Raw genomic sequence first — 26,404 nt, 5'->3', positions numbered from 1 at the left:
GAAGGATATATAGGGCAAAATCAGGGTTAAGAGGGCTTTTTTGAGTTTTAATTTATTTTTTAAAATAGTGGGGCCCTTTTTTAGATGCCCATGGTGCCATGTTTGCCCAGATTCATCAAGTTCGACCCAGTTCGCCAAGTGTTCGGCCCAAGTGCCCAGACCGAACCAAAGGGCAAACCTGGACCCAACCCAGATCCAAACTGAACCCAAACCCATTTCCAAGCCTCTAGGCACAATTTCAGTAACTTAGGTTTTAGGTTTGGTTAGGTCTCAGGGAGCTTCCCTTCATTATTTGAATTATGATTCTGCCCTACACATTGTTCTATTTTTTGTTGTCAAAAAAGTGACAAATTAAAACATTAACATTAAAAAAAACATTTGTAAGGAAAGGAATCATTCAAGTCAAATCAGCAGTTGGGGAGGATAAGGTAAAATCAGTGACCAACTTTAAAAGGAGGCACCACACATTAGCAGGGAACAATTGGACTATAAACCAAAAAACAAAAAGAAAAATCATAGTTAGCAACCAAGTTTGGAGGCAATATGAGAACCAAGTCAGCAACATCCAGTCAACAACATTCATCAGCATTGGAAGCGCTGATCAAGACAGTAAAATCACACCAAGTAAATAAAAAATTGCAGCCATCATAAGGTGCACAGGCCTACGGAAAACTGCATAAATGGTTTGTTTTTCTTTTTGAAATCATGCTACACAGAAGCATGCATGTGCAAGACAAATGATTAAAAATTCTTACATATAGGCATTGGCCTAGTGTACAAATGCACAACATATCAATTAAAAAAATTCAGAGATTTTAAGCCATGTTCATAGGCACGCACCTAGCTGAGAGGCACACACCTCACAACTTTTTGAGGACCTCTTTTTGAAGCAAGCCTTGTGAAGAACTCAACTAAGTAGATCTCAACTTTGGTAAATAACCTAAGTTGCAGGGTTCGCCCCTGGGAAGCCCTGGTACGGGTCCGGGTTCGACCGGGTCCGTGGTACGGGTCCGGTTCGACCTGGGTTCGACCAGGGTTCGTAAAACCCAGGGTGGGTTCGACCCGGGTCGAACCCGGGGTCGAACCCAGTCGAACCCGGGCGGACCCAGTCGAACCCGCATGGCTGGGCGGCCCAATAAGTTAAAAAACAAACCAATTTTTTTTTTTTTTTCAATTCCGCCTTTAAAAAAGCGAAAATTATAACCTAAAAAACACTTCTAAAACATCTTATTGACACATTTCACCTCATTTGTGTTGCAAACAAATTTTTTATGAGAGCAGGTTGAAGAGAGGTTGAACAAAATTTGGCTTCCAAGATCAAAGAGGAGGAGTTGAAGACTGATTTTAGAAGCTTCAACAAGTGTTGCAGCATCATTTCCATACATTTTCAAGCTTCCATTGGCAGCAAGAGGTAGGTTTTTAAACATTTTTTTCCAACTATTTTTGTTTCACAAATTGTCAAACATGAAACTTGAATTTTTTTTCATTATTTAGTTTTTGTTTTTGAATATGTTTATTTTATTTCTTGCCATAGGAACTAGAATGGCATCTACATCTTCCTCCATTGGCAATGAACAAGTAATTGCAAAACAAAGAAATGATCCAAATTCTCCCTTATGGAAATATGTGGACATTATAAAACAACTTCCGGGAGGTGGGGGATTCCGTTGGAAATGCCATGGATGTGATATTGAACGTAATAGTTCATATTATCGAGTGGTAGGCCATTTGTGTGGAATAAAAGGAAGAGGCATCAAAAAATGCCCTGGCAAAAATGGTAAACCTATACCAGATGAGATAGTGATGAAATATATTAGGGAGCATGAGGCGGCAGAAGAGAGGGAAGCCCGTAGATTGAACCAAACCGCATCAAAGAAAACAAGGGGAATGCAAGGCCCTTCTAATCCCAGTATTGTAGTAGAAGACCACCCCTTCTTTGCCACAAATGAACCTCAAAGTGAACCACCCTTGACACGTAAAAGAACAAAAGGGCCTTTAGAAACTGCATTCCAAAATGAGAGTAGAGACAATGCTGATCAAGATATAGTAAGGTGCATTTATGCAAATGGTTTGTCATTCAATGTTGTTCGCTCCCCATATTGGAAGCAAATGATAAAAAGTGTTAATGAGGCACCAAGAGGGTATAAGGGCCCCGGTTATGAGAAGGTACGTGGAACATTATTGGAGAAAGAGGTGAAGAGGGTTGAAGATGCATTGAAACCCATAAGGGATTCGTGGGTTGAGACAGGTGTAACAATTGTTTCAGATGGGTGGAAAGATGCTAAAAACCGTCCCTTGATCAATGTCATAGCGGTGTCCCCTAAAGGGGCAATGTTTTTGAGAGCTGTGGATTGTGAGGGCCAAATAAAAGATGGCGAATTTATTGCAGAAATTCTCATCTCTGCCATTGAGTCTGTGGGACCCTGCAATGTTGTCCAAGTCATAACGGACAATGCAAAAAATTGTAGAGCTGCTGGTTTGTTGGTTGAGCAACGCTATGATCACATCTTTTGGACACCTTGTGCGGTACATTCACTCAATCTTATGCTACAAAGGATTGGGCAAAAAATAAAATGGATCAGAGATGTGTATGCAGAGGCTGAGGACATCCAGATGTTCATCACAAACCACCACATGTCTCAAGGGATTTTTAGAACCTATTCGAATTTGGAGCTATTGAAGGTAAGTGAAATAGTAATTTAATTTTACATTTTCTGATTTTTTTGAATTTTCAATGTTAATAATATCATTGTGTAAGCTATATTGTGTATTCTTCTTTAAAGTTTGGCTTTATTTTTTAATAATTTGGCATTAATTTGTGTTATAGGTTGCTGAGACCCGTTTTGCATCAAACACAATCGTCTTAAGACGACTTGTGAAAGTTAGAGTGGCACTATGCAATATGGTGATCAGCACCAATTGGACTGTATGGAAGCAAAGTAGCACTGAGAGGGCAGGAAAAATTAGGGATAGAATATTGGATGAGAAATGGTGGGATCTTGTTGCATATCTCCTAAGTATCACTGAGCCCATCATGAGCATGATTCGCTATACAGACATGGATAGGCCTTGCATAGGTGAGATTTATGATGGCATTGATTCAATGCTTGAAAAAATAAAGTTCACTATAAATGAAAAAGAGAATGATCCTCAGGAGAAATTCTTCAAAGAACTGGAATTAATTATTGTAGAGAGGTGGAATAAGATGACCACTCCTTTGCACCTTCTTGCCTATGCCTTGACACCTAAGTACTATAGCAATCAGTTTCTTGATAAACCAGGAAGGATTCCACCATGGAGAGATCTAGAAGTATCTGATGGGTATAAGGCAGCATTTCTTAGACTATATCCCGATGATGATTTGCGAGATGTTGTTACAAATGAGTTCATAGAATTCGCAAATGGGAATGGTCTAAGTGTTGATGCACTTCGTCATAGATCCAAGAAAGATGCTCATAGCTGGTGGTACTTCCATGGCACATGCTTCCAACACCTACAACCCCTCGCTATAAAAGTTTTATCACAAGTAAGTTTAATTAATTAAAATTTTTAATTTACAAGTTTTAGTTTATTTATAGTTTACTTTGTCTTCATAGGTTGCTAGTAATTTTATTTTTATTAATGTATAACTTTAATTGTTTACTTTGTCTTCATAGGTTGCTAGTTCATCTGCTTCAGAAAGAAATTGGAGCACATACTCTTTCATCCACTCAGTAAAGCGCAATAGGCTGCTATCAAAAAGAGCGGAGAATTTAGTATATGTGCATTCCAACCTACGTCTTCTTTCACACAAACAACATGACTACACACAAGGGGAAACAAAGATGTGGGATATAGAGCCAGAGCATACTGATTTGGATGCTCCTGGTTCTCAGCTTCTTGCATTGACACTTGATGACTCGGAAATTGAGCCAACTTATAGTGCAAGTGCAAGTGGCATTGGCTCATGTAATGTCAATGTCAATGAGGATGAGGAGGAGGAGGAGGAGGAGGATGAAGAATTAGATGATCCATTTGATGATTAAACTTTTAAGTTTATATTGTTGAAAGTTGAAACAATGATACTTGAATATTTTGTCATTTTGATATTAAACTTGATGTATATGATGCTATTATCAATTATGGTATGATCATGATGCTATGATTACAAGTTTATGTTTGTTTTGTTGTTCATATGATGCTATGTGACATGCATATTTTAATTCATGCTTATAGGCTTTGATATATATATATATATAATATATATATATATATATATATATATAAATTTACATGTTTTTGTACTAACGAACCCAAACGAACCCAAACCCCTTTTCAAAATTTTGCCGTACCGGCGTACCGGGTTCTTCGAACCCGAACCGGAACCCGAACCCGAACCGGCAACTTAGTAAATAACCATAGATTCCAACTCTTAGGTCAGATTAAAAAAAATTTATACCCACTATGGGCAATTTTATTCAATTTTTTTACAAATGTTGTGGGACTTAAAAGCAAACCTTTGTTGAGACCACAACTATATGATATGGCAATTGATCATAGTGAGATGTAAAGTCCCCTTTTTATATATAGCCTTTCCAATATCTTTAGAAGCTCCAACTTTCATGAAGAGTGCCAACCTATTTGAAATGGATTTCAAATAGTGGCATTGTGTTCAAGAGATCAACTTGAAGGTTCTTTCCAAGAACAATTTCAACATTTTGGGTGCTTTCCACACTTCTTGGAGAATATTCTTTTTTTGGAAAATATCAATTTTTATTAAGTTGGATTTTCAGCGAGCTTCAAAGTATGTTGATGAAATCAGAATTTGCTTTCGGGCTATTTTAAAATTTTCTGCAACTTTGGGTGAATGTGTAGATTATAATGAAAGTATTAAATAATTAATATTTAAATAGTCAAAGGGTGAATTAAAAGACAACTTATATTAATCATTTATAAAAATGAATTTTAAGTGACTTAAGTAATTAAAAAAGTAAATAATAAAATAAAAACACACTTTTATGCCACTATAGGATTATTATTAAAAGGTCATTTAAAAATATAATTTCCAAAAAGTTCAAAAGCGCTTATAAAAGGAAAATTGGAAGAGAAGAAGCTCATTCAAAATATTTCAGTTTACTCTATATTTTTTGTGAGGTTGAATGTTGTACATCTCTTTTGCCTTAGACGAAACCCTAAGGTAAGATTGTTTTTTATGTGTAGCCTGAATAAAATTTAAATGTGTATCTTGTTTGGGTTTGCCTAGTGTAAAAGGCTAAGATGCTCTTTCAACACAAGGCAAAGGATTTTATATTCAAGTACATATGTTAATTTGAAATAAGCTATAACACAAACATGATGCTATGGTTAAATGTAGGACTCATTCTAAGCCATGATTTACCTCTTTGAGCTCACTTGTGTTACAAAGCTTGCAAATTCACTAATGCAATTTAACCCTTAGCATGTATAACAAGACATCTCAATAAAATTTATAGGCAGGATAAGCTTTATTAACATCATTGAGTGAATAATAAATTTAGGATAACAATAATTAGCGACTCTAGCAATATGTTGGCATGAGAATTACTATCGATCCAATTAAGTGCAAAAGACACTTATATACCATTTAAAACATTTGTAATGATTGTAAATACAAAGTAAGTGCTTGCCACACTTGCTCCCCAAGCCCAAGAGACACATCCACCTCTTCTTCACTACTGGTATAGAAACAAGGTTTCCATTGATGACTTCTTTCATCATTAGTGTACATGAGTTTTCCATGGTACATTAGACTTCGGTAAAATCTTTTTGAAAAAATTGTGTATAATATATTTCTGTCAACATTTCTGATCACTTTGTGATCCATCAATGGGATTAAAGGAGAACATTATTAGCTGCTGATATAGCACAATATATTGAACCAAGTGATAGTAGTGCAGTTTCATCATGTTTCAGAGTGGCAATGTAATTTTATCATGATGTTGTAGGAGACAATGGCTGTGTTTTTACCATTGTAGCTGGAATTTGCAAAAATAACTACTAATTATCTAAGTAAGAAATTGTTCAAGGCAGAAAAAGGAATCTCTTGATATAAAAAAGGAATCATACAATGCCTCTAAAATATTGTTGTAACATATTGAGCAGTCCTTGTGTTTAATCTTGACTATGAGAGTGGCATGATTGCTGATTGCTTAGGACATGTAATGGGAAATATTGTGCACTGTAGTCCTACCCCTTTAAGTCTTGTTTTGTTTTATACTTCTATTGTCTTTATCATCATTAACAACATTGTCATACACTTCATCAACTTGATGATGCTCATGCCTATTCTCTAAGGAAACTTGCTAGATTGGAGTTTCAAAACACACACATACACATTCCCTAGCTAATAATATCTCCTTTTTGTAAACAAATATATCAATATATCATCCTCGCCTCAAGGATCATTTCAGTTGGTTTGGTCAACCACTCTAGGTGTGTGGCATGTCAGCCAAACCAAGTTCAACTCTAGACTAAAATGCAAGGAGTAGGGTGGGATCATCACCTCTTCAACCTAGGTGGGCTAAAAGGGCCTTGCCTTGTTGACCTAGATGGCATCAAGGTCTAAGAACCCTAGGCACATCCAGACCACTAGGCTATGTGATTCCCTTTAGCTATCAAAAAAGAATCTCATCCACAATCCTCATTACAAATTGATAAGCTACATCTACTATGAAGAGAATTAGAAACATATCTTAGAAGCTTCCAAGAAGCTTCCATCAACCCATCAATTTTGACAAACATATCAAGGTATAGATGGAAACCAAGAAGCAATCACAAATATCTACATATTCAAATGCAAATATATGATTGTAAAGCACATGAATGTAGAAATATATAGGCTCATAAATAGAGTCTCAAGCTGGGAACGATGTGCCATCCTAATAGACCACTATGCATATGCAATCCACAAGGCAAGAAGCCATGTAAAATCCACCACTTCCATCTTGTATACACTAATCCTATTTTCAATTAGAAAGAAAGGATCTCCACCCAATTCATGATAGTTTCCTTCTTCCAAATTTCATAGGACCTAATTGTCATCTAAACTAATAATGTCCATTTGACCAATCAACAGATACATTACAGCCAAAATATTGTAACATCCAATCTGAAAATTCTAATTGCATAATTCTTTAGAGAATGCATTTCTTGCAAGTTTGTGGTATTTTAAATCCATTTCTCTAGCATATCATGTAAGACATACCTAGAAGCCCATTGCACTACTCATTTGTGTATACTTAAGCTATGGTGAAGGAAATGTGTAGATTTTAAGTTTACTCTAGTAAAATTATCTATGAGAGTCCTAGAGGATCTTAGCCCCAAATGGTCTCTTTATCCAAAATATGCCTAGGCATATCATAACATGGGATCACCTTTAATCAGGCAGACACTACATGAAAATAGATATTATTGATGAAGTTGAATGGCTCACGAAATCCCACTAAGGATCAATTCTTGCTGAATGCAAAGGATTGTGACTTTCTAAAGGGGTAATGTTGGCATCGTTCCCCAAGCAACTTTGGCTGAATAGGCACACATCAAACTTTGGCATTAAGTTGAAAAAGGTCGATTATCCGTGCATTTAGAAATTAGAGACCAAAGTAATGCTTACAGTTAATTGTCTAGGTCAACAATATGGTATCTCCAATCTCCATGACTACTAGTGCAGCAAGAGAGGTGTCCCTCCCTTTTTCAAAGTAATTCTTTCTACTCATCTTCGATTCCTCGCATAATGCATCTAGAGATTCCCTAATTTGGTCATTAAATACTTCACAAAGGAAGCTAGCACCACTCAATAATTCTAGATCTTGCGAGAGATTTGTTTGTATTTGATAGACTGGTGCAATGAGAATCTAGCACCCACCCCCATTTTCTCTACGCTCATCACTTCCTCAACTATGCATCAGGTCTTGAGGGAGGATTGTTATGGTTGATACCTTATCTCTCTATCTCTATCTTACACTTTTTCTATCTATATTTGATGTTTTTTTATAACTATGGTATGTTATGACATAATTGTGTGATGTTACCAGTTTTGTGTTTTGATACTATTAATCACATAAAGGATTTGTTATGGTGAATATCTTGCTACTTCTATCCTACTCTCTTCCCCTCTTTATACTTGATGTGCATTAATAATTGTGGAATGATCAACCATTATTATGAGGTGGTAGGAAATTTTGTTGATACGATGGTTGCAATTATTGACATTTATGGAATTAGTAGAATGCAATTCACAGCATATTATTAATTAATGGCCTTAGATGACAACATCTTGTGAAACTTTATTTGGATTATAAATTTTGTATGATCATAAAATAAGTGTTTAGAGTATAGTGCCATTTAATTAGTAAATGAAGTGTATCATACGCCTAAACTAATCTTAAGACACACAAGATTTTTTAATTTTACAAATTTAATTGAATTTTGTTTAATATTCATCAACAATGAAGCACATGAATTAACTAGCAACCCAAGTGGTCAAGGATCATTCTTGTGCCACCCACAAACTTCTTTAGGTCCTCTAGGAACCCCATGGAATTCACTACTAGTTGAACATGAACTAAGGCTGGTATGCCCAAATAAATTTACTTAATTACCCACAATAATTAATTACTATTTTATTAAATTTGCCCCCAGATTTAGGCATTCAAACTCAACTCTCCAATGGACATCAGATCTCTAGAACAGATGTGCCTACAAAGTGTGTAAAATTCCTTAATTATCTATGGGATATATTTCCAGTTCATCAGCAACATGTTTGTTATTTAACTTAGACAATGAGTTATTGACAGGTTAATAAATGACGTACAAACAGTGATATTCCTCATTCATACAATCTCAGTTCCCTTGCTGATATTTCATTTACTGACAGAACAAGCGTTTATTATTCAGTAAGTATATATAAGTATGTGTGATTATGCACCTGATACTCGTACTAAGTTGGAGATGCCATTCTCATGCTGCTGGTTACCGGTGGCTCTTCATGGATTCATCGGGACTTCCGCTACTCCCTGATAATGGCACTTCCGCTGAACAACAGTTACACCTGTTAATCTCCCTCTGTTGCAACACTGCAATGACACCTTCAGTTCACCCCTAGGACATCTTCCGCTACACACCGGTAACACTGTAGACTTTCTCCAGTCACTGTCTCACGTGCAGCGTAAGTGTTCGCATTGATGAACACACCCGATATCGGGTTTCTGGAACTTCTATGAAGATTGCGAACTCCGTTTAGGGTTCATTCGGAATACCCGACTGCATTCAGAATAACACCCCGCTATGGACATAGGATATGTGCATATTATATTACACGGATTGATATTGTCCCTCCGTTATTGCTACTGCGAGTTATCTGCGACTCCATGCGAAAGCCCGATATCGGGTCTTCTCGCCACGGTACACGAAGTGCTGATGTTGTCCTATTTTCTGCATCCGGCATTCACACCCCAGCACGAGCATTAGAAATACGCGGGTATGCTTTGCGACTCATGTCAATACTAAACACCACAGAATACACCAGCACGACTCCAATACACTACTTACGCAGCCATGGCTCCACCAATAGGCCAGTGTTACTGAAGAAAGGGGAATTACTATAGTTCGGATCCTGACACACGGATATATTTCTTCTTCCAGGCATGCTTAAACATCTCACGCTATGCCATTTTATTCCCTTGCGAAGTAGTTTTACGAACTACCTTTATTCAAATTACATTAACAATATTAACAATATAAATTAACAATATTAATTATTTATATTAATCCCAGATTAGAGTATTAATATAAAAATAATTAATAACATTTCATCTTAATTTTCATGGTTTATTTCTTTATTTGGGGGAACATTACAAAGTGTCAAGGCTAAGGTTAATAAAGTTTCCACCTTAATAATAATTAAAGTTAAACTACCATCACGTTCCTAGGATAATGACATTTTCAAGATGCGAGGTCTTAGGGGAAGCATGCCTCCACCATCCCACCATCTCTACCACCAACCCAAGGATGTTTCGGAGATGCCCCCTTCAAGGAAGGATGTTTTAAGGACATCCCCTTTGTCCGGCGATAGCTTGGGTACTCCATGACATCCCCAAAACATCCAAAGAACTCCCAAGAGTCTCCTAATGGTCCCTAAAACTTCCAAGTGTCCACTGTAAGAAAATGAAAAATTCAATATCTGTAAAAGCTTAAAAAATGTGTTTGATTTATGTGTTGCAATTCCTAATCCTAATGGTCTATGGGCCCCACCCAAACCCTAAGAACTCACAAAAACTTTATAAATAGGCATCTATGTCTCATTCCAAATCACTCCCATGTTTCAAAAATAGTAAGGACTTGGTTACGAAAAAACAAAGTGATAAAATATGAAAATGGCATGTGCCATGAAGGTTTGTGTGGTTTTGACCACTTGGAAGATCGTGAATGACATAGATGTGAATGATTCGAGACTTGGGAAAAAACATTGTGATGACCAAAATAGAAGGCAAGACCTCTCCATGGATCTCTGAACAAAAACTTTTGAGTGAAAATTTAACCTCCAAAACATGATCATCATCATGTGGTTACCATATGTCATGTTTTATCACTGTAAACCCCACACTCTAATCATTTGCATCAATAACATGCCATTACATTCAGTCATGTAATTGGCTATTCGTTTGTGATTTCTTTGTACTTAATATAACAATGTACAGGGATTATCACCATAAACTCTATACTCAAGTCATTTGCATCAATAACATGCCATTACACTCAGTCATGGAATTACCCTACTTGTTTGTGATTTCTTTGTGCGTAATAGAAGAATGTACATGGACTTGAGAAAAATCCATCTTAACAGCCATTCTCTATATGCTACACCAAAACTATTTACTTTTTGTGATTGAAGCAACAGGTTTCACCTGCACATATATCTTGTTCAACAACTGGTTAATGCCTCAAGTCAGTAATGAAAATGATGAGAAAAATAAAAGATTTACTTACAAGTAGCATGAGAACTACAAATACAGTTTTCCAAAGCCATTATTACCTCTCTCAATCTAGTAAGTTAGAATAAGAAAACATTTTATGTTGATGATGTATTACGATAAGCTATACTAACTTGAAGATTGTAATAAAAGCTAACGGCATTAAATTGCAGAGTGGCCTATGTTTTCCAAATAATTGGGTCTTCCAAACATTTTCATTATCTGAGGAGGAGGATACACCCACAGATATAATGAAAAATGAACAGATTAACATAGGAAATCCCTCATTTCACTTGTTTCATTTTCATTATTTTCTGCTATATTTATTATTTTCTTTCATTTTCATTATATTGATTCAAATTCTATAAACGGAGTGGTTTCCAATAAGATTAAGGATTGTAAAACAGTAATGACAAACATCCAAAATTGCTTCTTTTAACCAATACAACTCAATTTTCCAGTTCTGCTCCAATATAGCCTACACAAGTAGGACATAGGAAAGAAATGCAAAAGGACCACATATACTTTGCAAATTGTGCCTACACAATGTTTTAGTACCAAATTTGCACCACTCATGAAAGATAATAATACAAAATAGGCAAAGAGAGATGAGAATATGTGCATACACATACCTGGTCCAATGGCCAGAACAGTTCTTGACCCTGCAGAAACCTGGTACAGTTATAAATCAAAATCTATAGAAAATTCAAATTCAAATTCATTACTGAAGAAATGTATAAAAAATTGAAAACATATTAATTCACTCATAGAAGTAGTCAAGGGTAGGGCGCCAGGTGAATGACGACCTTTCCCTTGCAGAAAAACTTAATAACACACAATTACAAGGCTATCCAGGGTCTGAAACCCCTCCCTAAACGGAAACAAGAGACATATTCAAAAGGTCTTGAAACTAGAGTTCAGATTGCCATAACAAGACTCCTAATGGAGATCCCTGCAAGGTGAAACTTTACACCATTGTTTGGGTTCTTTCACATCATAATTTACTGATTTGTAAGACTTAGAACACTCACAACTCACCAATTGATTGGTAAAATCAGAAAAGAAATGATACTCATAAAATTCTTAGGATTTGTAGTTTTTAAGGGCAATTTATTAACAAACACGATATAGGGAAGTGTTGATTTCGTTAAAATAGTTTAAAACAAATACATCAGGATTTCATTGACGAATTCGAACAGCATTCTCACAAGTAAAACTGACATAAAATAGATTACAACTCACAACACTCCCATGACTGAAATCTAGAACAATAGTCCTATTACGAAACAACAAACACCAAATTAGGAATTTGTAATTGGCAACTTTGGTGTAGTAAAGCCCTTCAATTTCTCAACCTTCATAAGGATCTTCAAGAATTTCTCCCAGCTTCAATCTACAAAAAAAATGAAGAAGCTAACACAAACTTGTTCTCCTCTCCTCTTTTTATAACCTCTTAAAGTATGGCAACTACCTAGAAGATTCTAGTCAACTAGTCAATTATCTAACTCCCAAGTGCATCTCTCTCCAAATGTGGTGCCATTCCTCAAGGGGTATCAAGATTTTAAGTCAAGTAGCCAACTTCGTAACTCCCTCCATATGTGGAATCATTTATCAAGGATTAACGCAATGTCAAGAAGTGTAACTTCCGCCTAGTGTGCACATTTAGGACCATGCAATTAAAACTCACAGAGCTGCAAATCATAGACTTGCCCAATTCCTTGGCAAGTCTACCAGGCAGACTCACCCAAGTATTCGGCCAGTCTACCACAAGGTCTCACTATACACACAAGACCTGAAGGTAATCATGAAATGCAACGAAAACACAATAAAAACACAAAAAACTGTCTTTTCAAGAAAGCCCAACCCATGCAATTTGCTCACACAGCATTGGCAAATTTGTTTGAGTGATTTAAACAAGTTTAAAGGTAATTTGAGGAGCCAAATTGTGCAATTTTCAGAGTTCCAGGTCAGATTTTATATTCCCTTTTTTTCTAACAACTTCAAGAACCTTATTTCTTTCCTAAATGTTAGATTTATATATTTAAACATATGCATTATAAGGATTGAATTCAGTTTAATGTCTTTTAACACTGATTCTATATTATAATGTAAAAATAAAAATGCTGATTTTTTTACTAGTTAGATTTATCAAATTATGGTATGAAAAAATATCATTTTGCTTCAATTATCAATTCTATTTGTTTATATTTGAAATGTAAACCATTTTACATTGATTTTATTTTATGTTTTAGCAAAAATGCTATTTTTTTTTAACTATTGTAGCATGTAGGGCAATTTTCATTATGTTACCAGGTACAGGGGAACAACACCTGTACTAGGTACGTCTGGGTACGGGTTTGCCTAGGGGTATGCCCAAGGTACGTAGCAGGCATACCCAAAGGCACTGAGCACCAAAAAGTAACAAAAAAAGTCATTTTTTGACCTACCTTAAACATCCAAAAACCCTAAAAGCATCATTTTGCCCAATACAAAGATCATTATGCTCTCTTTTCTCTGCACCCCTTCTATCATTGGGTTTTTCTCACATCTAACACCTTGTGCAGCTTATCATTGCTGCCCCTCAAACCCATTAGGGTCTCCACTCCCAAACACCCACTATTCACATAAAAAATTAGTGGCATCTCTTGTCATATAAGAAATTTGATTGGAATGAGAGAGCCTGAAAGTGGAGACCACAATCAAGAACTTAGGCAACTAAAATTATCACTATTAAATGTTAAGATAAATATTACATATTTTACTATCAATTAGCATTTAATATTTATCTTTATCACTACCATTTTGGCATTGGCATTGATCAATGATGAAGTATCATACTCCACGTACCCAAGGGCAAGAAAGTTGCCTGTGCCCACGTACCCAAGGGCAAGAAAACTGCCTATGCCCACGTACCAAGTTCTCGTACGCATACCGGCAACTAAGAATTTTTAGGTTTTGAAGCACCATTTTTTAACTTTAAACATTGTTTGGTACTAACAATGTTACATTAAAACATCTTTTTCCAAATTTATCAAAGTCGAGTGATGCAAAAGCATCCCAAAGAAACCTACCTCATTTCACCAAAAATCTCATTATGGCTCACGACAGAGAACTAGAGTTCTGCAATAACTCACAAGCATCATATCCAGATCTTAGGAGTTTTGGATCAAAGTGCACAAAGTTCTCACTGTCAGACGATCACAGCACAAGACAGTCTGCATATAGTTCATCAAGCGAAGTTTGTGGAACCTTTCCATACCTTGTGGCATTCCACCCAACATACCTCAAGGAAACATGGAACCAAAGGGACCTTTAGTTTTAACCACATCAAGTTTCTTCAACACCCAATACTTCACCAATGGATTTTGGCTGATCTACATGTTACACTAAACATCAAAATTTGGAACATCTTGTGGCCAATGCAGATCATTCCTAAAGCTTGGAGCTACTATTTAATCACCAATAGAATTCATTTGGAGGGCAATTAATCAAAGACCTAATCTAGACCCAATCTTAGAAGGATAGTAGTACTATAGTAGAGTGATCATAGTTGTCATATCTTTGCATGTAAGCTTATTATACGCCTGTGGCATCCTGCAAGCCAGTTTATATTTGTAATCTGCATGTGCCAAGCCAATGAGCCAATGGTAAGCATTCTCTAAACAATGATAGGTTGCTTGTGGTTTTGTGTTAATTCCATTGTGTTGACTCTAAGCTGCACTGTCGAACAGTCCTTTCTCTAGACTCTCTATCCATGACTGGATAAAGTAGTATCAGAGCAAGTTTTTGATCCATTGGAAAGGCATTCCAGCAGATCCAATGGTGAACAGATCTTCAACTCAAGGCAGCCTGCAGGTGTTTGTCATTAGAGTGCCAACTATGAGAAAGCTGCAACCTTGTAGCTAAATCCCCAACAAAATCCAGTTGCACCAAATCCAACGAAAGATGCCATCCAGAAGGATGCCTGGTATGGCCAATGTTGCTGGAAGAATGGAACAAATGCTAAACATGATGACGACAATGAAGATCCAAATGGATGCTACAGAAGAAGATAGGAAAAAAGGTCTAAAGCCTAGACATGAGGACGAGAGAAATGATGATGAATTGGGAACTCAAACAATAGATGGGGATGAAAAAACCTTAGAAGAGGAAGAATCAGATCGTCAAAATGTTGAAAGCTATTTCCAAGATAGGTAAAAGACCTAGAATTGAGACTTCTAACTATGCGAGCCATTTCAATCCTAAGGAATTGATTGATTGGATAAATGATACGGAAGAATACTTTGAGGATGAAAAAGTTGAAGATTCTGAATGAGTGAGGTTTGCAAAACCAAGCTAAAAGGACATGCTACTATTTGGTGGAAGGAAGTTCAGTTAGATTGGAATTGGAAAGGAAAAGAAAGAATCATAAAGTTTGATAGAATGGTGACAAAATTTAAAAATCAATTCATACTTGTTGATTCTAAGATTGAATTTTTGAAGAGATTGCAAAACCTAAGGCAAAAGGAAATGTTAGTGAAAGAATACATTAAGGAATTCCATAAGATTACATTAAGGAATTCCATAAGATGATTATCAGAATTGAACATACTGAAAATAGCAAGGAGAAAGTGGCGTGGTACACAAACAGCCTCGAAACAAGCATTCAAGAAGAACTGAGCCTGGTGAGGATGGCAACGGTGGAAGAAGCATACCATTTTGCACTGCAATTTGAGGAAAAGTTGAACAAAGGATTCGATCATAAGCAGAACGGTAGAAGAGGAAGATTCCAGAGAGGTAAACCACAATGCGACAAAGGAAGAACATGCAGGGAATGATAAGGAAGACAGCACATACCGCAACAATGAAAGAAGCAAAAATTTGCAAGGGAGAAATGACAGGTGTTGCTACCGCCATAGTTCGCAAACTCGGACTCGGAGAGTACTCAACAAGCCCAAAATTTTCAACTCAACAAAAAATTGGCAACTCAAACCATGAGGAAGGGCTGGCAGATTCTGAAGAACCCCAATGATAAGGGGGTGCGAAAAGAAAATGCATGGTTTTATAGCAAAAGAAAAGTGTAAAAAACACATTTAAACCAATGTTTTACATGCATTAGCATTCTTACCTTTGTTTTTCCTATGTAAAAATTTGCAAGTTAAACCTGTAAAAACTCGCGGAGAAAAAAAAATTTACCCTACAACTCGCAAACTGTGGCTACTACATTGATAGAGGAAGCAAAAATATGTACCACAATGAGAGATATTAGAGAACTAACAAAGGATTTAATAAAAGACCATTCAAAGGGGCCTGTTTCAAATGTGGAGGTGAAGGACATAGGGCATTTGAATGCTACCAAGGCAGTGCTGCAAAAGGGTAAAGAATAGTGCAAGGTAGCATATGCAAAGGAAGACCCTATAGGATCACCAAGTTTAGTAGGAAAACCTGAGAAGGGTGAATAATTGATAATGAGAGATTTTTTTGCAAACAGAAATACTTGAGGAGTCGGCACAAAGGAAAAGTCTATTCAAAACAAAATGCTAATCAGGAGGTAAATTTTGTAAAGTTATCGTTGATAGTGGTAGTACAGACAATTTTGTTTTTGAAGAAATGGTGAATAAGCTTTAGTTGAAAAGAATAAAACATTCAAACCCATATAGGATCTTATGAATTCAAGATGAAGGTGAAATTTCACATAGGATCATGCAATGATGAAGTGTTATGTAATGTTATGCCAATGGATGTATGTCATATATTATTGGGAAGACCATGGCAGTATGACAAAAACGCAATTCATTATGAGAGAAAGAATACTTACACTATGACCTCAAATGGAAAAAGGCATATCCTTATAACCTTAGAAGAAGAGAGCAAAAGTAAAGTGTGTGGTAGTGCTAGAATTTGTTTGGTTGATGGGAGAAAATTATTAAATGGACTAAGACATGAGAACATGTGCTTTGAATTGATTCCAAGAAAGTGCAACACCCAAAAAGCAAAATATCCATGGCGAAGGAAGAGGAACCTTTGCAGAGGGAAGTCGCTAAATTGTTGGAGTACCAAGTATTGCCACCAATCCAAAGCATCAATCATCAGATGGATCTGATACCAAGAGCCAGCCCACAAAACAAAGTGACACAAGATGACACCAACAGAAAATGCGGAGCTCAACCAGCAAGTGGAGTTGCAAAGGAAAGGATTGATCACAAAAAGTTTAAGCCCATGTGTGGCACCAGCAGCATAGCACTAAAGAAAGATGGGGAGTGGAAAATGTGCACAAATTCAAGCACTATCAACAAGATCATTATCAAGTATCTATTCTCATTACCTAATTATTTAGTGGATGTTAGGAGCACATAAGAGTTTTGAATTGCTCAAGCTAAAGGTAACAAAACAGTCAATGTTAGAATTACCTAATTTTGACATAGTATTTCAGGATGATTGTGATGCTAATGGAAGTGCAATGAGAGTAGTGTTGAGTCAAGAAGGAAGACCAATAGGCTGGTTCTGTGAAAAGTTGAATGATGAAAGGAAGTGATACTCAGTTATGATCAGGAGTTCTATGCCCTAACCCAAACCTTGAAGAAGTGGAGACATTATCTACTACCCAAAGAATTTGTGTGTTGTACACTGACCTTCAAGCCTTACAGTATTTGAGTAGTCAAGGAAAGTTGAATCAAAGACACATGAGATGGATAGAGTTTATGCAAAGTTACACATTTGTGTTGAAACATGGAAGCCGCAAATCTAACAAAGTTGCAGATGCATTGTGCAGGAGGTGAAACCTATTGACATAAATGAGGATAGAAGTGATGGGATTTGAAAAGCTCAAACACATATATGAAGATTTACCTAGATTTTGCAAAAGCTTGAAAAGCAAGTAGGGAGCCCGTTGTAATAGACAAACGTGGTTGGAATATTTCATTCCAGATGGCATGCTATTCAAGGGGAATCAATTGTGCATTCCTAGGAGTTCGGTGAGAGAGAACTTGATCAGGGAGAAACATAGTACTGGATTAACAGGACACTTTGGTATTGATAAGATAGTGGCTTTGGTGTGTAAACATTACTTTTGGCCTCAAATATATAAGGATTTAAGGAAATTTGTTCAAAAGTGTAGGACTTGTTAAGTTTCGATGGGGAGTATTCAAAATACAAGATTGTATCAACCTCTGACAGTACTGGAGAGACCTTGAAAAGATATCAGCATGGTTTCATATTAGGACTACCAAAAACATAGAGGACATGATTCTATATTTGAAGTAATACACAAATTCTAAATTTTGAAACTCAACCAATCTTATTGGATTATACCAAAGTCAGCAACTTCTACCAAAATCACTGCTAAACTTAGCAGATGGCCAGATAAAAGTAGATTGTTGCTAGATTTGGAGGGCCTATCAAATATCATATTTCTGCCAAATATGCCACCAAGTTTGGAGAAGCAACTAAAATTGGGGTATACCAAAAATCACTACCAAAATGGTCAATCTACTAAACTTGTTGCCAAATTAGAAAACCTTTCCAAAAGGACTGCTGCCAAATTTGAGAGGCCTGTCAAAAATGTCGCACAAGGATGACTATCCAGAAGGGTGATTGATGCCACAAGGAGGGCCTAAGTTGATGATGAGGGTCCATGCAAAATACAGTAGAGATCATGGATTTCATGTCAAGGATGAGACTGGTTGCAAGTATAATGCCACATCTGATCAATCTCAGCAAAAGATAGAGAAATAATATGTTGCAAAAATCAACAATATTTTTCTTGTTGAAGAAGCGGGATTTGGCACAAATATAATCTATGATGCTCAACAAGAGAGAAGCACAACAAAGATGGGCAATGGCAACAAGAAGCAAGCTAACAAGATGAAAAAAGCCTAAACAAAAATTGTATAAATTGGTCTAAATGAAAGTTTTGAGTTCTTGCAAGTACATATTAAGTCTGTGTTTATGATGCATGTACTCCATGATAAATCCTCCCTAAGGACTAGAGCTCCAATTTGCAGAAGTCAAATTTAAGCAACAACAAGAAGCTTGCAGCCACAAACAAATAAAGGTAGAGTTATGTTAGTTTTTAATGATCAGATTAACAATTAATGAGCAAAAAACAAAAATGCACAGTAAGAAGGATACACAACACAACTATACCCTGGGAAAACCTCCCTCTTGGAGGAAAAACCCAGCAACAAAGAATCTCCGATCTGATTAGAATAAGGTAGACACAGATTACAACCTTGCCCAGCTAGGGCACAAAACATAAGCACAAAAACCCTACTTATATGAACCTTGGGTCTTCAAGTGGCCTTCAAACCCTTTTCGGTCTTAAGGAATAAGTGTTGAGACATGGACCAGCTAGGACTCGAACCTAGGACCTTCCATATGCTGCAGGAGTGCTCTACCACTGAGCTACTGGTCCCTCTTGGACCAGTCCATCGTCAGTCCGGGTGTGGCTTATTTCCAACACCAACACCCCCCCTTAAGCCACACCTCTCGTGTGCTTGGGGCTCCTAGCCTAGACCTGGCTCTGATACCATGTTGAGACATGGACCAGCTAGGACTCGAACCTAGGACCTTCCATATGCTGCTGGAGTGCTCTACCACTGAGCTACTGGCACCTCTTGGACCAGTCCATCATCGGTCCGGGTGTGGCTTGTTTCCAACACCAACAATAAGATCCCCCCTCTTAAAGACTCCAAGGATATTCGTTCAAAATCGGGTGTGAACAAAGTGGTTTGTTCTTGTGGTGTTCCCTACATAGGCGAAACAGGCCGCTCTTTCTACACCAGATTTAAAGAACATAGTGCTGACATCAAGCATGATCGAGTCCACAAATCGGCCTTAGCAGAGCATTCCTCCTCCACCAAACACCACATTTGTTTGGAAAATGCTCAGATTGTTTCCAAGGAGGACAACTTCTACAAAAGGAAACTAAAGGAGGCCATAGAAATTAGCAATCACCCCATCAACCTCAACCGCGATGAGGGATGGGGTTTAAGTCCTTCTTGGTCCCCCCTTTTGTCCTTCATCAATGGCCTCAATTGTCCTCCGGGTTGAGCTCCTCTTTCTTTCTTTCCTTGGATCGTTCCTCCTTCCCCCTGCCCCTCTCCTTCTCCCCTCTTGTGTCCTTTCTCACCCCCTCCCCTCCCTTTTTCCCCCCGCATGCTTCCTCCTCTCCTTCTCGCCCCTTCCCCCCCCCCCCCACCCCCTTTGTTTGGTTTTTGTCTTTCTTCTTCTTCTTGTGGTCCTTTCCTTTAGCTACCCTCCCTTCCCTTCTCTTCTTTGTCGCTCTTGTGGTCGTCTTCCCCTTGCCCCCCCCCCTTTGTTCCACTAGATGTTTTTTGTTGCTTCGTAGTCTTACACTTTTTATTTCTTTATCCATCCCTCCCTTTATATATATATATATATATACATTATATTCATACAATGTATATATTTAATAATGTATGTATGTATATATGTTTGCTTTGATTTTCTTGCCTGCTTCTAATAATCACATATTCAGTAATGTATTTGATTATTCAAATGTATATAATCATAATAATTATGATTATATACATTTACCCCATATATATATATATATATATAGGTAGGTTAGCTTGTGTATATATTTAATAATGTATGTATGTATTTTTGTTTGCTTCAATTTTCATGCTTGCTTTTAATAATCGCATTAATTTAGTATTGTATTTGTTTTTTCAAATGTATATAATCATAATAATTATGATTATATACATTTACCCCATATATATATATATATATACAAATGCATGTATGTATATCCATTTATTCATTTTTGAATATATCTATGTATATGTATTTTGTGATAGGTTTCTCCTTTTGGTATTTTCTTATTATTTTTTGGTTTGTACTTTGTATTTGGTTTTTGTTGTCTTTTTAGTGTTCTTTGTCTCCTTGTCTTATTATTTCATTGTTTTTATGGTATTTTATCTTTCTTATTTATTGTATTTTTATTATCCCACTCCTTGGTGCACGTGCTTGGTTCTTTCTTATATTGCCTTGAGTTGGTCTTAGTCAGCAATTCAGATTCATTCTTATCCTGGCATTCTCTAAACATCCTGATGATGGATCACAGAGTGTGATCTGAAACGTTGATGCAAATAAAGTCACACAATCAAATCCAGAAGCAACTATAGATTTATCATTATGGATTGTGGAAATCTGATAATTCGAAAGACTATGATTTGCTGATGGATTGAGCTTGTGTTGATACATGATAGCCTCGGTAAGATAAAAGGTTGAATGAGAGATAAATGAAGTCTCTCATTCAATCATCTATCTCATCGATAGACTATGACAAGACTTCAGTTATCATTCCTTTGTCTGATGATTATTATAATTACTCTTCGATATGTTATTTTCGGTTTTATCTTATACCAATAATCGTATGCATGATAACTCAAAACTTATGTAGATATTCACATATATACGATCTTGCTGTGATCGTATTCCTCGATTCGTATATATATAACCTTGCATATAAATCCTGATTAACAATCGGGTTCTTAACCAATGCCTAAATACCGATTAACATCGGTTACAAATCGTAATGCAGAGAATACCGATTGGTATCGGGTTTATTGTTAATTGCATACACACCGATTGGTATCGGTTAACACGATTATGGTTTGAAGAGGCACGATCAAGTAATATCTTGATCGGTCATGTCTAATAGACATGGCCGGTCAAGGTATTGCTTGATCTCCTTTATATATATATATATATATATATATATATCAATCGGTGAAATGTGGGAAGAACATCAAAATTAATAAATGCTCTTTCTCCATCTGCTACATACCATGTAATAATCAGACTTATTATATAGTGAATTAACTATTACATGAAAGATATAATAACATTATATATCTTGCTCATTGAATAGAAAATAGAAAACATTTACATGGTATCAGAGCCAAGTTAAAATTGAACCTGCGGCTCTTCAATTTTGTGTTAAATTCAAGTCAAGAATATATCCAACATCACATTTCTCCAAATGGTAAGCACTATCAGATTCAAAGATAGACTCAGAGGAGGCGATGATTTCTCAGCATGGAAGTTCAGAATCAAGATGATTCTAAGAGAAAATAAAGTTGAATCATTTGTAAAAGCTGAAACCACAGAACCTGAGACTGAACCTGACAAAGCGACATGGATAGAGGGATATGAAAAGGCCATCAAAATCATAGTTGATGGGGTGAGGCATAATATTATGCCTATCATAAGGAAACATGAAACACCTACAACATGTTCAAAGGGGAGTCAGTCAATGCCTACTTCATGCGGATATCAGCCCTAAGGGATGAGCTAGCAACCCTTGGATATGAGATCCAAAGCAAAGAATTAACACTCATTGCTCTAGATGGGTTGCCTAGTATATGGGAAACATTCGTCCAAGTGGCATCAATGCAGGGGCTAAATTTTCAAAGTTTGAAAGGTTAAGGGCAGACTGTCTCCAAGAAGAATCAAGGTTAAATAAGAAAGGGATCAAACAAAAGAATATAGATGAAGATCTCCAAGTCCTAAATACAAACTCCAATAAGAAAAGCAAGAAGAAACAATTTAGGAAAAGGAAAGCTCGTCAAGGCAAGAATATCTCCCAGAAGGATCTCTCTCATATCCAATGTTACAGATGTGACAAATTCGGACACTATGTTGACAAATGTCCGGAAAGAGCCAAACAACAAGCCACATTTGCCAAAGCAGGAAAATCTAAAGGGGAAGATGACTCCGAGAAGTATGTATTCTACTCAGCACTTACAAACCAAGCATCAAACAAGGTTAACTCCTAGGTGATCGACAGTGGCTCATCCAGACACATTACAAGGTTTAGAGAAGTGCTAGACTCCGTGATAAAGGAGAATGATGAGGAAGAGACTATCGGAGATGACTCCACACATCCAGTCAGAGGAGTTGGAACCTGCACCATCAAACTGAAGTCAGGCGTATCATTGCAACTTAAAGGAGTACTATATGTCCCAGGCATCAAGAGAAATCTAATCTCTATATCAGCACTAGAGGATAATGGGTACAGAGTGACCTTCATGGACAACAAAGTGTTGGCTTGGCCAAAGAATTCATCTATAACCATTGGTCAAAGACAAGGCTACTTGTATGAGCTATGCACAGAGCCCAACCTAGCCCTAATCCATGAAACTACAGATGCTAATGAAGTTTGGCATAGAAGACTAGGTCACCTGAATTTTAGAGCTTTATCATCAATGGGAAACCTTGTCACAGGCCTACCTAAGTTAAAGCAATATCATTCAGGGGCATGCAAGGGATGTGCCCTAGGTAAAAATGCTAAGGGTGTTTTTCAAAATAGTACTAGGAAAACAAGCAAAGTTTTAGAGTTAGTTCATTCTGATGTATGTGGACCTATGTCCGTACCTTCTTTAGGGGGATTTTTGTATTATGTAATATTTGTTGATGACTACTCTAGGAAAACTTGGATCTATTTTCTGAAATGTAAAGAATCAGAAGAGATCCTTAATAGATTTAAGGAATTTAAATCACTAACAGAAAACTACTCAGGAAATAAAATTAAAACCTTAAGAACTGACAATGGGGGGGAATACACCTCAGATTTGTTTAAAGATTTTTGTAAAAATGTTGGGATTAAGAGGGAGCTTACTATACCTTATAATCCTCAACAAAATGGGGTAGCTAAGAGGAAAAATAGGACAATTGTAGAAGCTGCCAAAGCCATGATTCTTGATCAGAATCTAAATACCAATCTTTGGGCAGAAGCAACCAGCACTGCTGTATATATACAAAATAGATGTCCTCACTCCCATCTTGAAGATAAAACCCCTGAGGAAGTCTTTACTAAAACAAAGCCAGATATCAGCCACTTTAGGATATTTGGGTGCCCTGTCTATATTCATGTACCTAAGGAGAAAAGATTAAAATTAGAGCCTTCTGGAAAAAGGGGAATACTTGTAGGATATAGTGAAACCTCCAAGGCCTACAGAATCTATATACCTGGTCAGAGGAATATTGAGCTGAGTAGGGATGTAATCTTTGAAGAAGACTTAGCCTTCAAAAGAGCCAAAAGCTCAATAGAACCTGAAGTCTATATCCCTACCCCTAGCATAGATGAAGACCCTGCTCCTGAGCTTCAGAGGGAGAGTCTTGAGGAAAACGAAGGTGAAACTTAAAACCCACCTAGAGAAAATTTCAAGAAAAGACCACTATGGGCCACCAAAACTGTAGAAGAAGCTTAGAAGTATACTACCCCTTCAGGAACTTTCAGAGAAAGCAAAAGGCCTAACAAACTTGCCAACTACGTTGCTCTCATGAATAATCTTTCAAATGCTGAACCTACTAATTTATCAGATGCACTTAAACATCAAGTATGGAAGAATGCCATGTCTGATGAATACCAGTCCATTATGAAAAATGATGTTTGGGAGATTGTTCCTAGGCCAGCTGGAAAATCTGTTGTCACCTCCAAATAGCTCTTCAAAATCAAACATGCTGCAGATGGCAGCATTGAGAAACACAAGGCTAGATTTGTAGCCAAAAGGTTCTCACAAAAGGAAGGAATTGATTATGAAGAAATCTTTGCACCTGTAGCCAGATATACCTCAGTAAGAACAATCTTAGCCATTGCAGCAGCAAAAGGATGGAAAGTACATCAGATGGATGTAAAGACAACATTTCTTAATGGAGAGATTGCACAAGAAGTATACCTAGAGCAACCTGAAGGGTTTGAGATTCATGATGTAGAATCTCATGTATGTAAACTCAAGAAAGCTCTTTATGGGCTTAAACAAGCTCCCAGGGCCTGGTATGAAAGAATTGACACTTATCTCTCAGGGCTAGGCTTCTCAAAGAATGATGCAAATCCAAATCTCTACTATGAACAAGACAAAGGTGATATGTTGATATTGATTTTATATGTTGATGATTTGTTAATTATAAGAAAAGGTCACCTCATAGACATGAAGGACTTGGGACTCCTTCATTACTTCCTAGGTATGGAAGTATGGCAGAATTCCGATGGCATTATACTAAACCAGGGTAAATATACCTTGGACATTTTGAAGAGATTTGGAATGCTAAACTGCAGACCCATGACCTCTCCAATGGAAACAAACCTTCATAAACTTAAGGAAGCAGCAGCAGAATCACAACCCTCAGATTCCTACTCTATACAGGCAAATGATTGGGTCCCTGTTGTATCTTGTAAATACGAGACCAGATATCTGTTATGCAGTGAATGCCTTGAGTCAGTTTATGTGTGAACCAAAGGAGATACACCTGGTAGCAGTAAAACATATCATGAGATATCTACAAGGTACCCTAAAACTTGGTCTCAAATATGAGAGAGTTGAAATAGATTTACACGGATTCACGGATTCAGATTGGGCTAGAAGTGTAACTGACAGGAAAAGCACCTCAGGATGTTGTTTCAGTTTGGGATCAGCCATGATATTGTGGATTAGCAAAAAACAGTGATCGGTAGCACAGAGTTCCACTGAGGCCGAATACATTGTAGCCTCCATGGCTGCTCGAGAGGCAGTATGGCTTAGGAAGCTGCTTGTGGGGTTATTCGATGAACCAATGAAGCCTACAGTTATTCATTGCGACAACCAAAGTTGTATAAAACTTTCAGTGAATCCGGTGTTTCATGACAGATCCAAACATATTGAGATTCCATATCATTATGTACGAGACATGGCAGATAGGAATGTGATCCAGTTAGAATACATTTGTACAGGAGATCAGACAGCAGATATTCTTACCAAACCACTTTCAAGGGTGAAAGTTGAGCACTTCAGAAAAGGTCTTGGTATGATTGAAATTTAATTTGCTTTGTACTCCTATACTTATTAAGATGTTTTATGTGTAAACTTCTTTGTCATGTTAGGACTTTTATGGGTTTAACCCCCTGTGTTCATGTCTAAGAGGTGACAATCTCTCAGATAATGAACACTTGTATGTAGACATTATAAGGTGACGATCTTATGATGTTCAAACCAGTTATCATGTTGGATCTCTGGTATGCCATGGATGTGCCATGATTGTGTTGTGGTAAAACATTTGGATAAAATGTTAGTGCACATACCACAACTTGGATAAGTTGAGAATTTAACTATTCTCGTGTGTTTATTCTCAAGTATTGCGTGTTTAGGCAATACTGATATCACGTGCTTAGGTGATATCTTGTCATCACAAGTTGATGTGATGAACTTTTGTATCACGCATTTAGGTGATACTTCATGTCACGTGCTTAGGTGATGTGATTTCCTGTATCATATGATTGATGATACTTCATGTCACATGTCTAGGTGATATGATTCCTTAGAGAGTAAGATTATAAGACCATCATGAGAAATGTGATGCTAGATATGTTGTCTTTCATTTATCTTCCCTAGCTAAGAGGGAGTGTTGGTACATGATAGCCTCGGTAAGAT

General features: G+C 36.9%; 2 protein-coding genes and 1 non-coding gene across 9 annotated transcripts in view; 1 reads left to right on the top strand and 2 right to left on the bottom strand.

Annotated features, from left to right (window-relative positions):
• LOC131063494 (uncharacterized) overlaps positions 1-26,404 on the bottom strand; it is a 101,107-nt gene that overhangs the window by 12,094 nt on the left and 62,609 nt on the right. For 2 of the 7 annotated variants that reach the window (XM_057997330.1, XM_057997328.1), the window contains exon 7: positions 11,621-11,660. The exons of 1 other annotated variant lie outside the window; for it this stretch is intronic. In XM_057997330.1, the coding sequence (XP_057853313.1) occupies positions 11,621-11,660 (40 nt within the window). Of the gene's footprint in view, positions 1-10,785; positions 10,947-11,620; positions 11,661-26,404 lie in introns of those variants that run through there. 4 more of the 7 variants (XM_057997334.1, XM_057997333.1, XM_057997329.2 and 1 more) reach the window with 3 other exon arrangements.
• On the top strand, positions 1,135-2,975 carry LOC131063493 (uncharacterized). The gene is made up of 2 exons (XM_059207299.1): positions 1,135-1,411; positions 1,535-2,975. The coding sequence occupies exon 2, from the start codon at positions 1,543-1,545 to the stop codon at positions 2,701-2,703; it is 1,161 nt and encodes a 386-aa protein (XP_059063282.1). The 5' UTR covers positions 1,135-1,411; positions 1,535-1,542; the 3' UTR covers positions 2,704-2,975.
• On the bottom strand, positions 19,309-19,380 carry TRNAL-CAG (transfer RNA leucine (anticodon CAG)). The gene has a single exon. It is a non-coding gene; the product is annotated as a tRNA-Leu (tRNA).

Source organism: Cryptomeria japonica, chromosome 6 (assembly GCF_030272615.1).
Source record: "Cryptomeria japonica chromosome 6, Sugi_1.0, whole genome shotgun sequence".
Lineage (NCBI taxonomy): Eukaryota > Viridiplantae > Streptophyta > Pinopsida > Cupressales > Cupressaceae > Cryptomeria > Cryptomeria japonica.
This window is presented reverse-complemented; position numbering and strand designations above follow the sequence as displayed.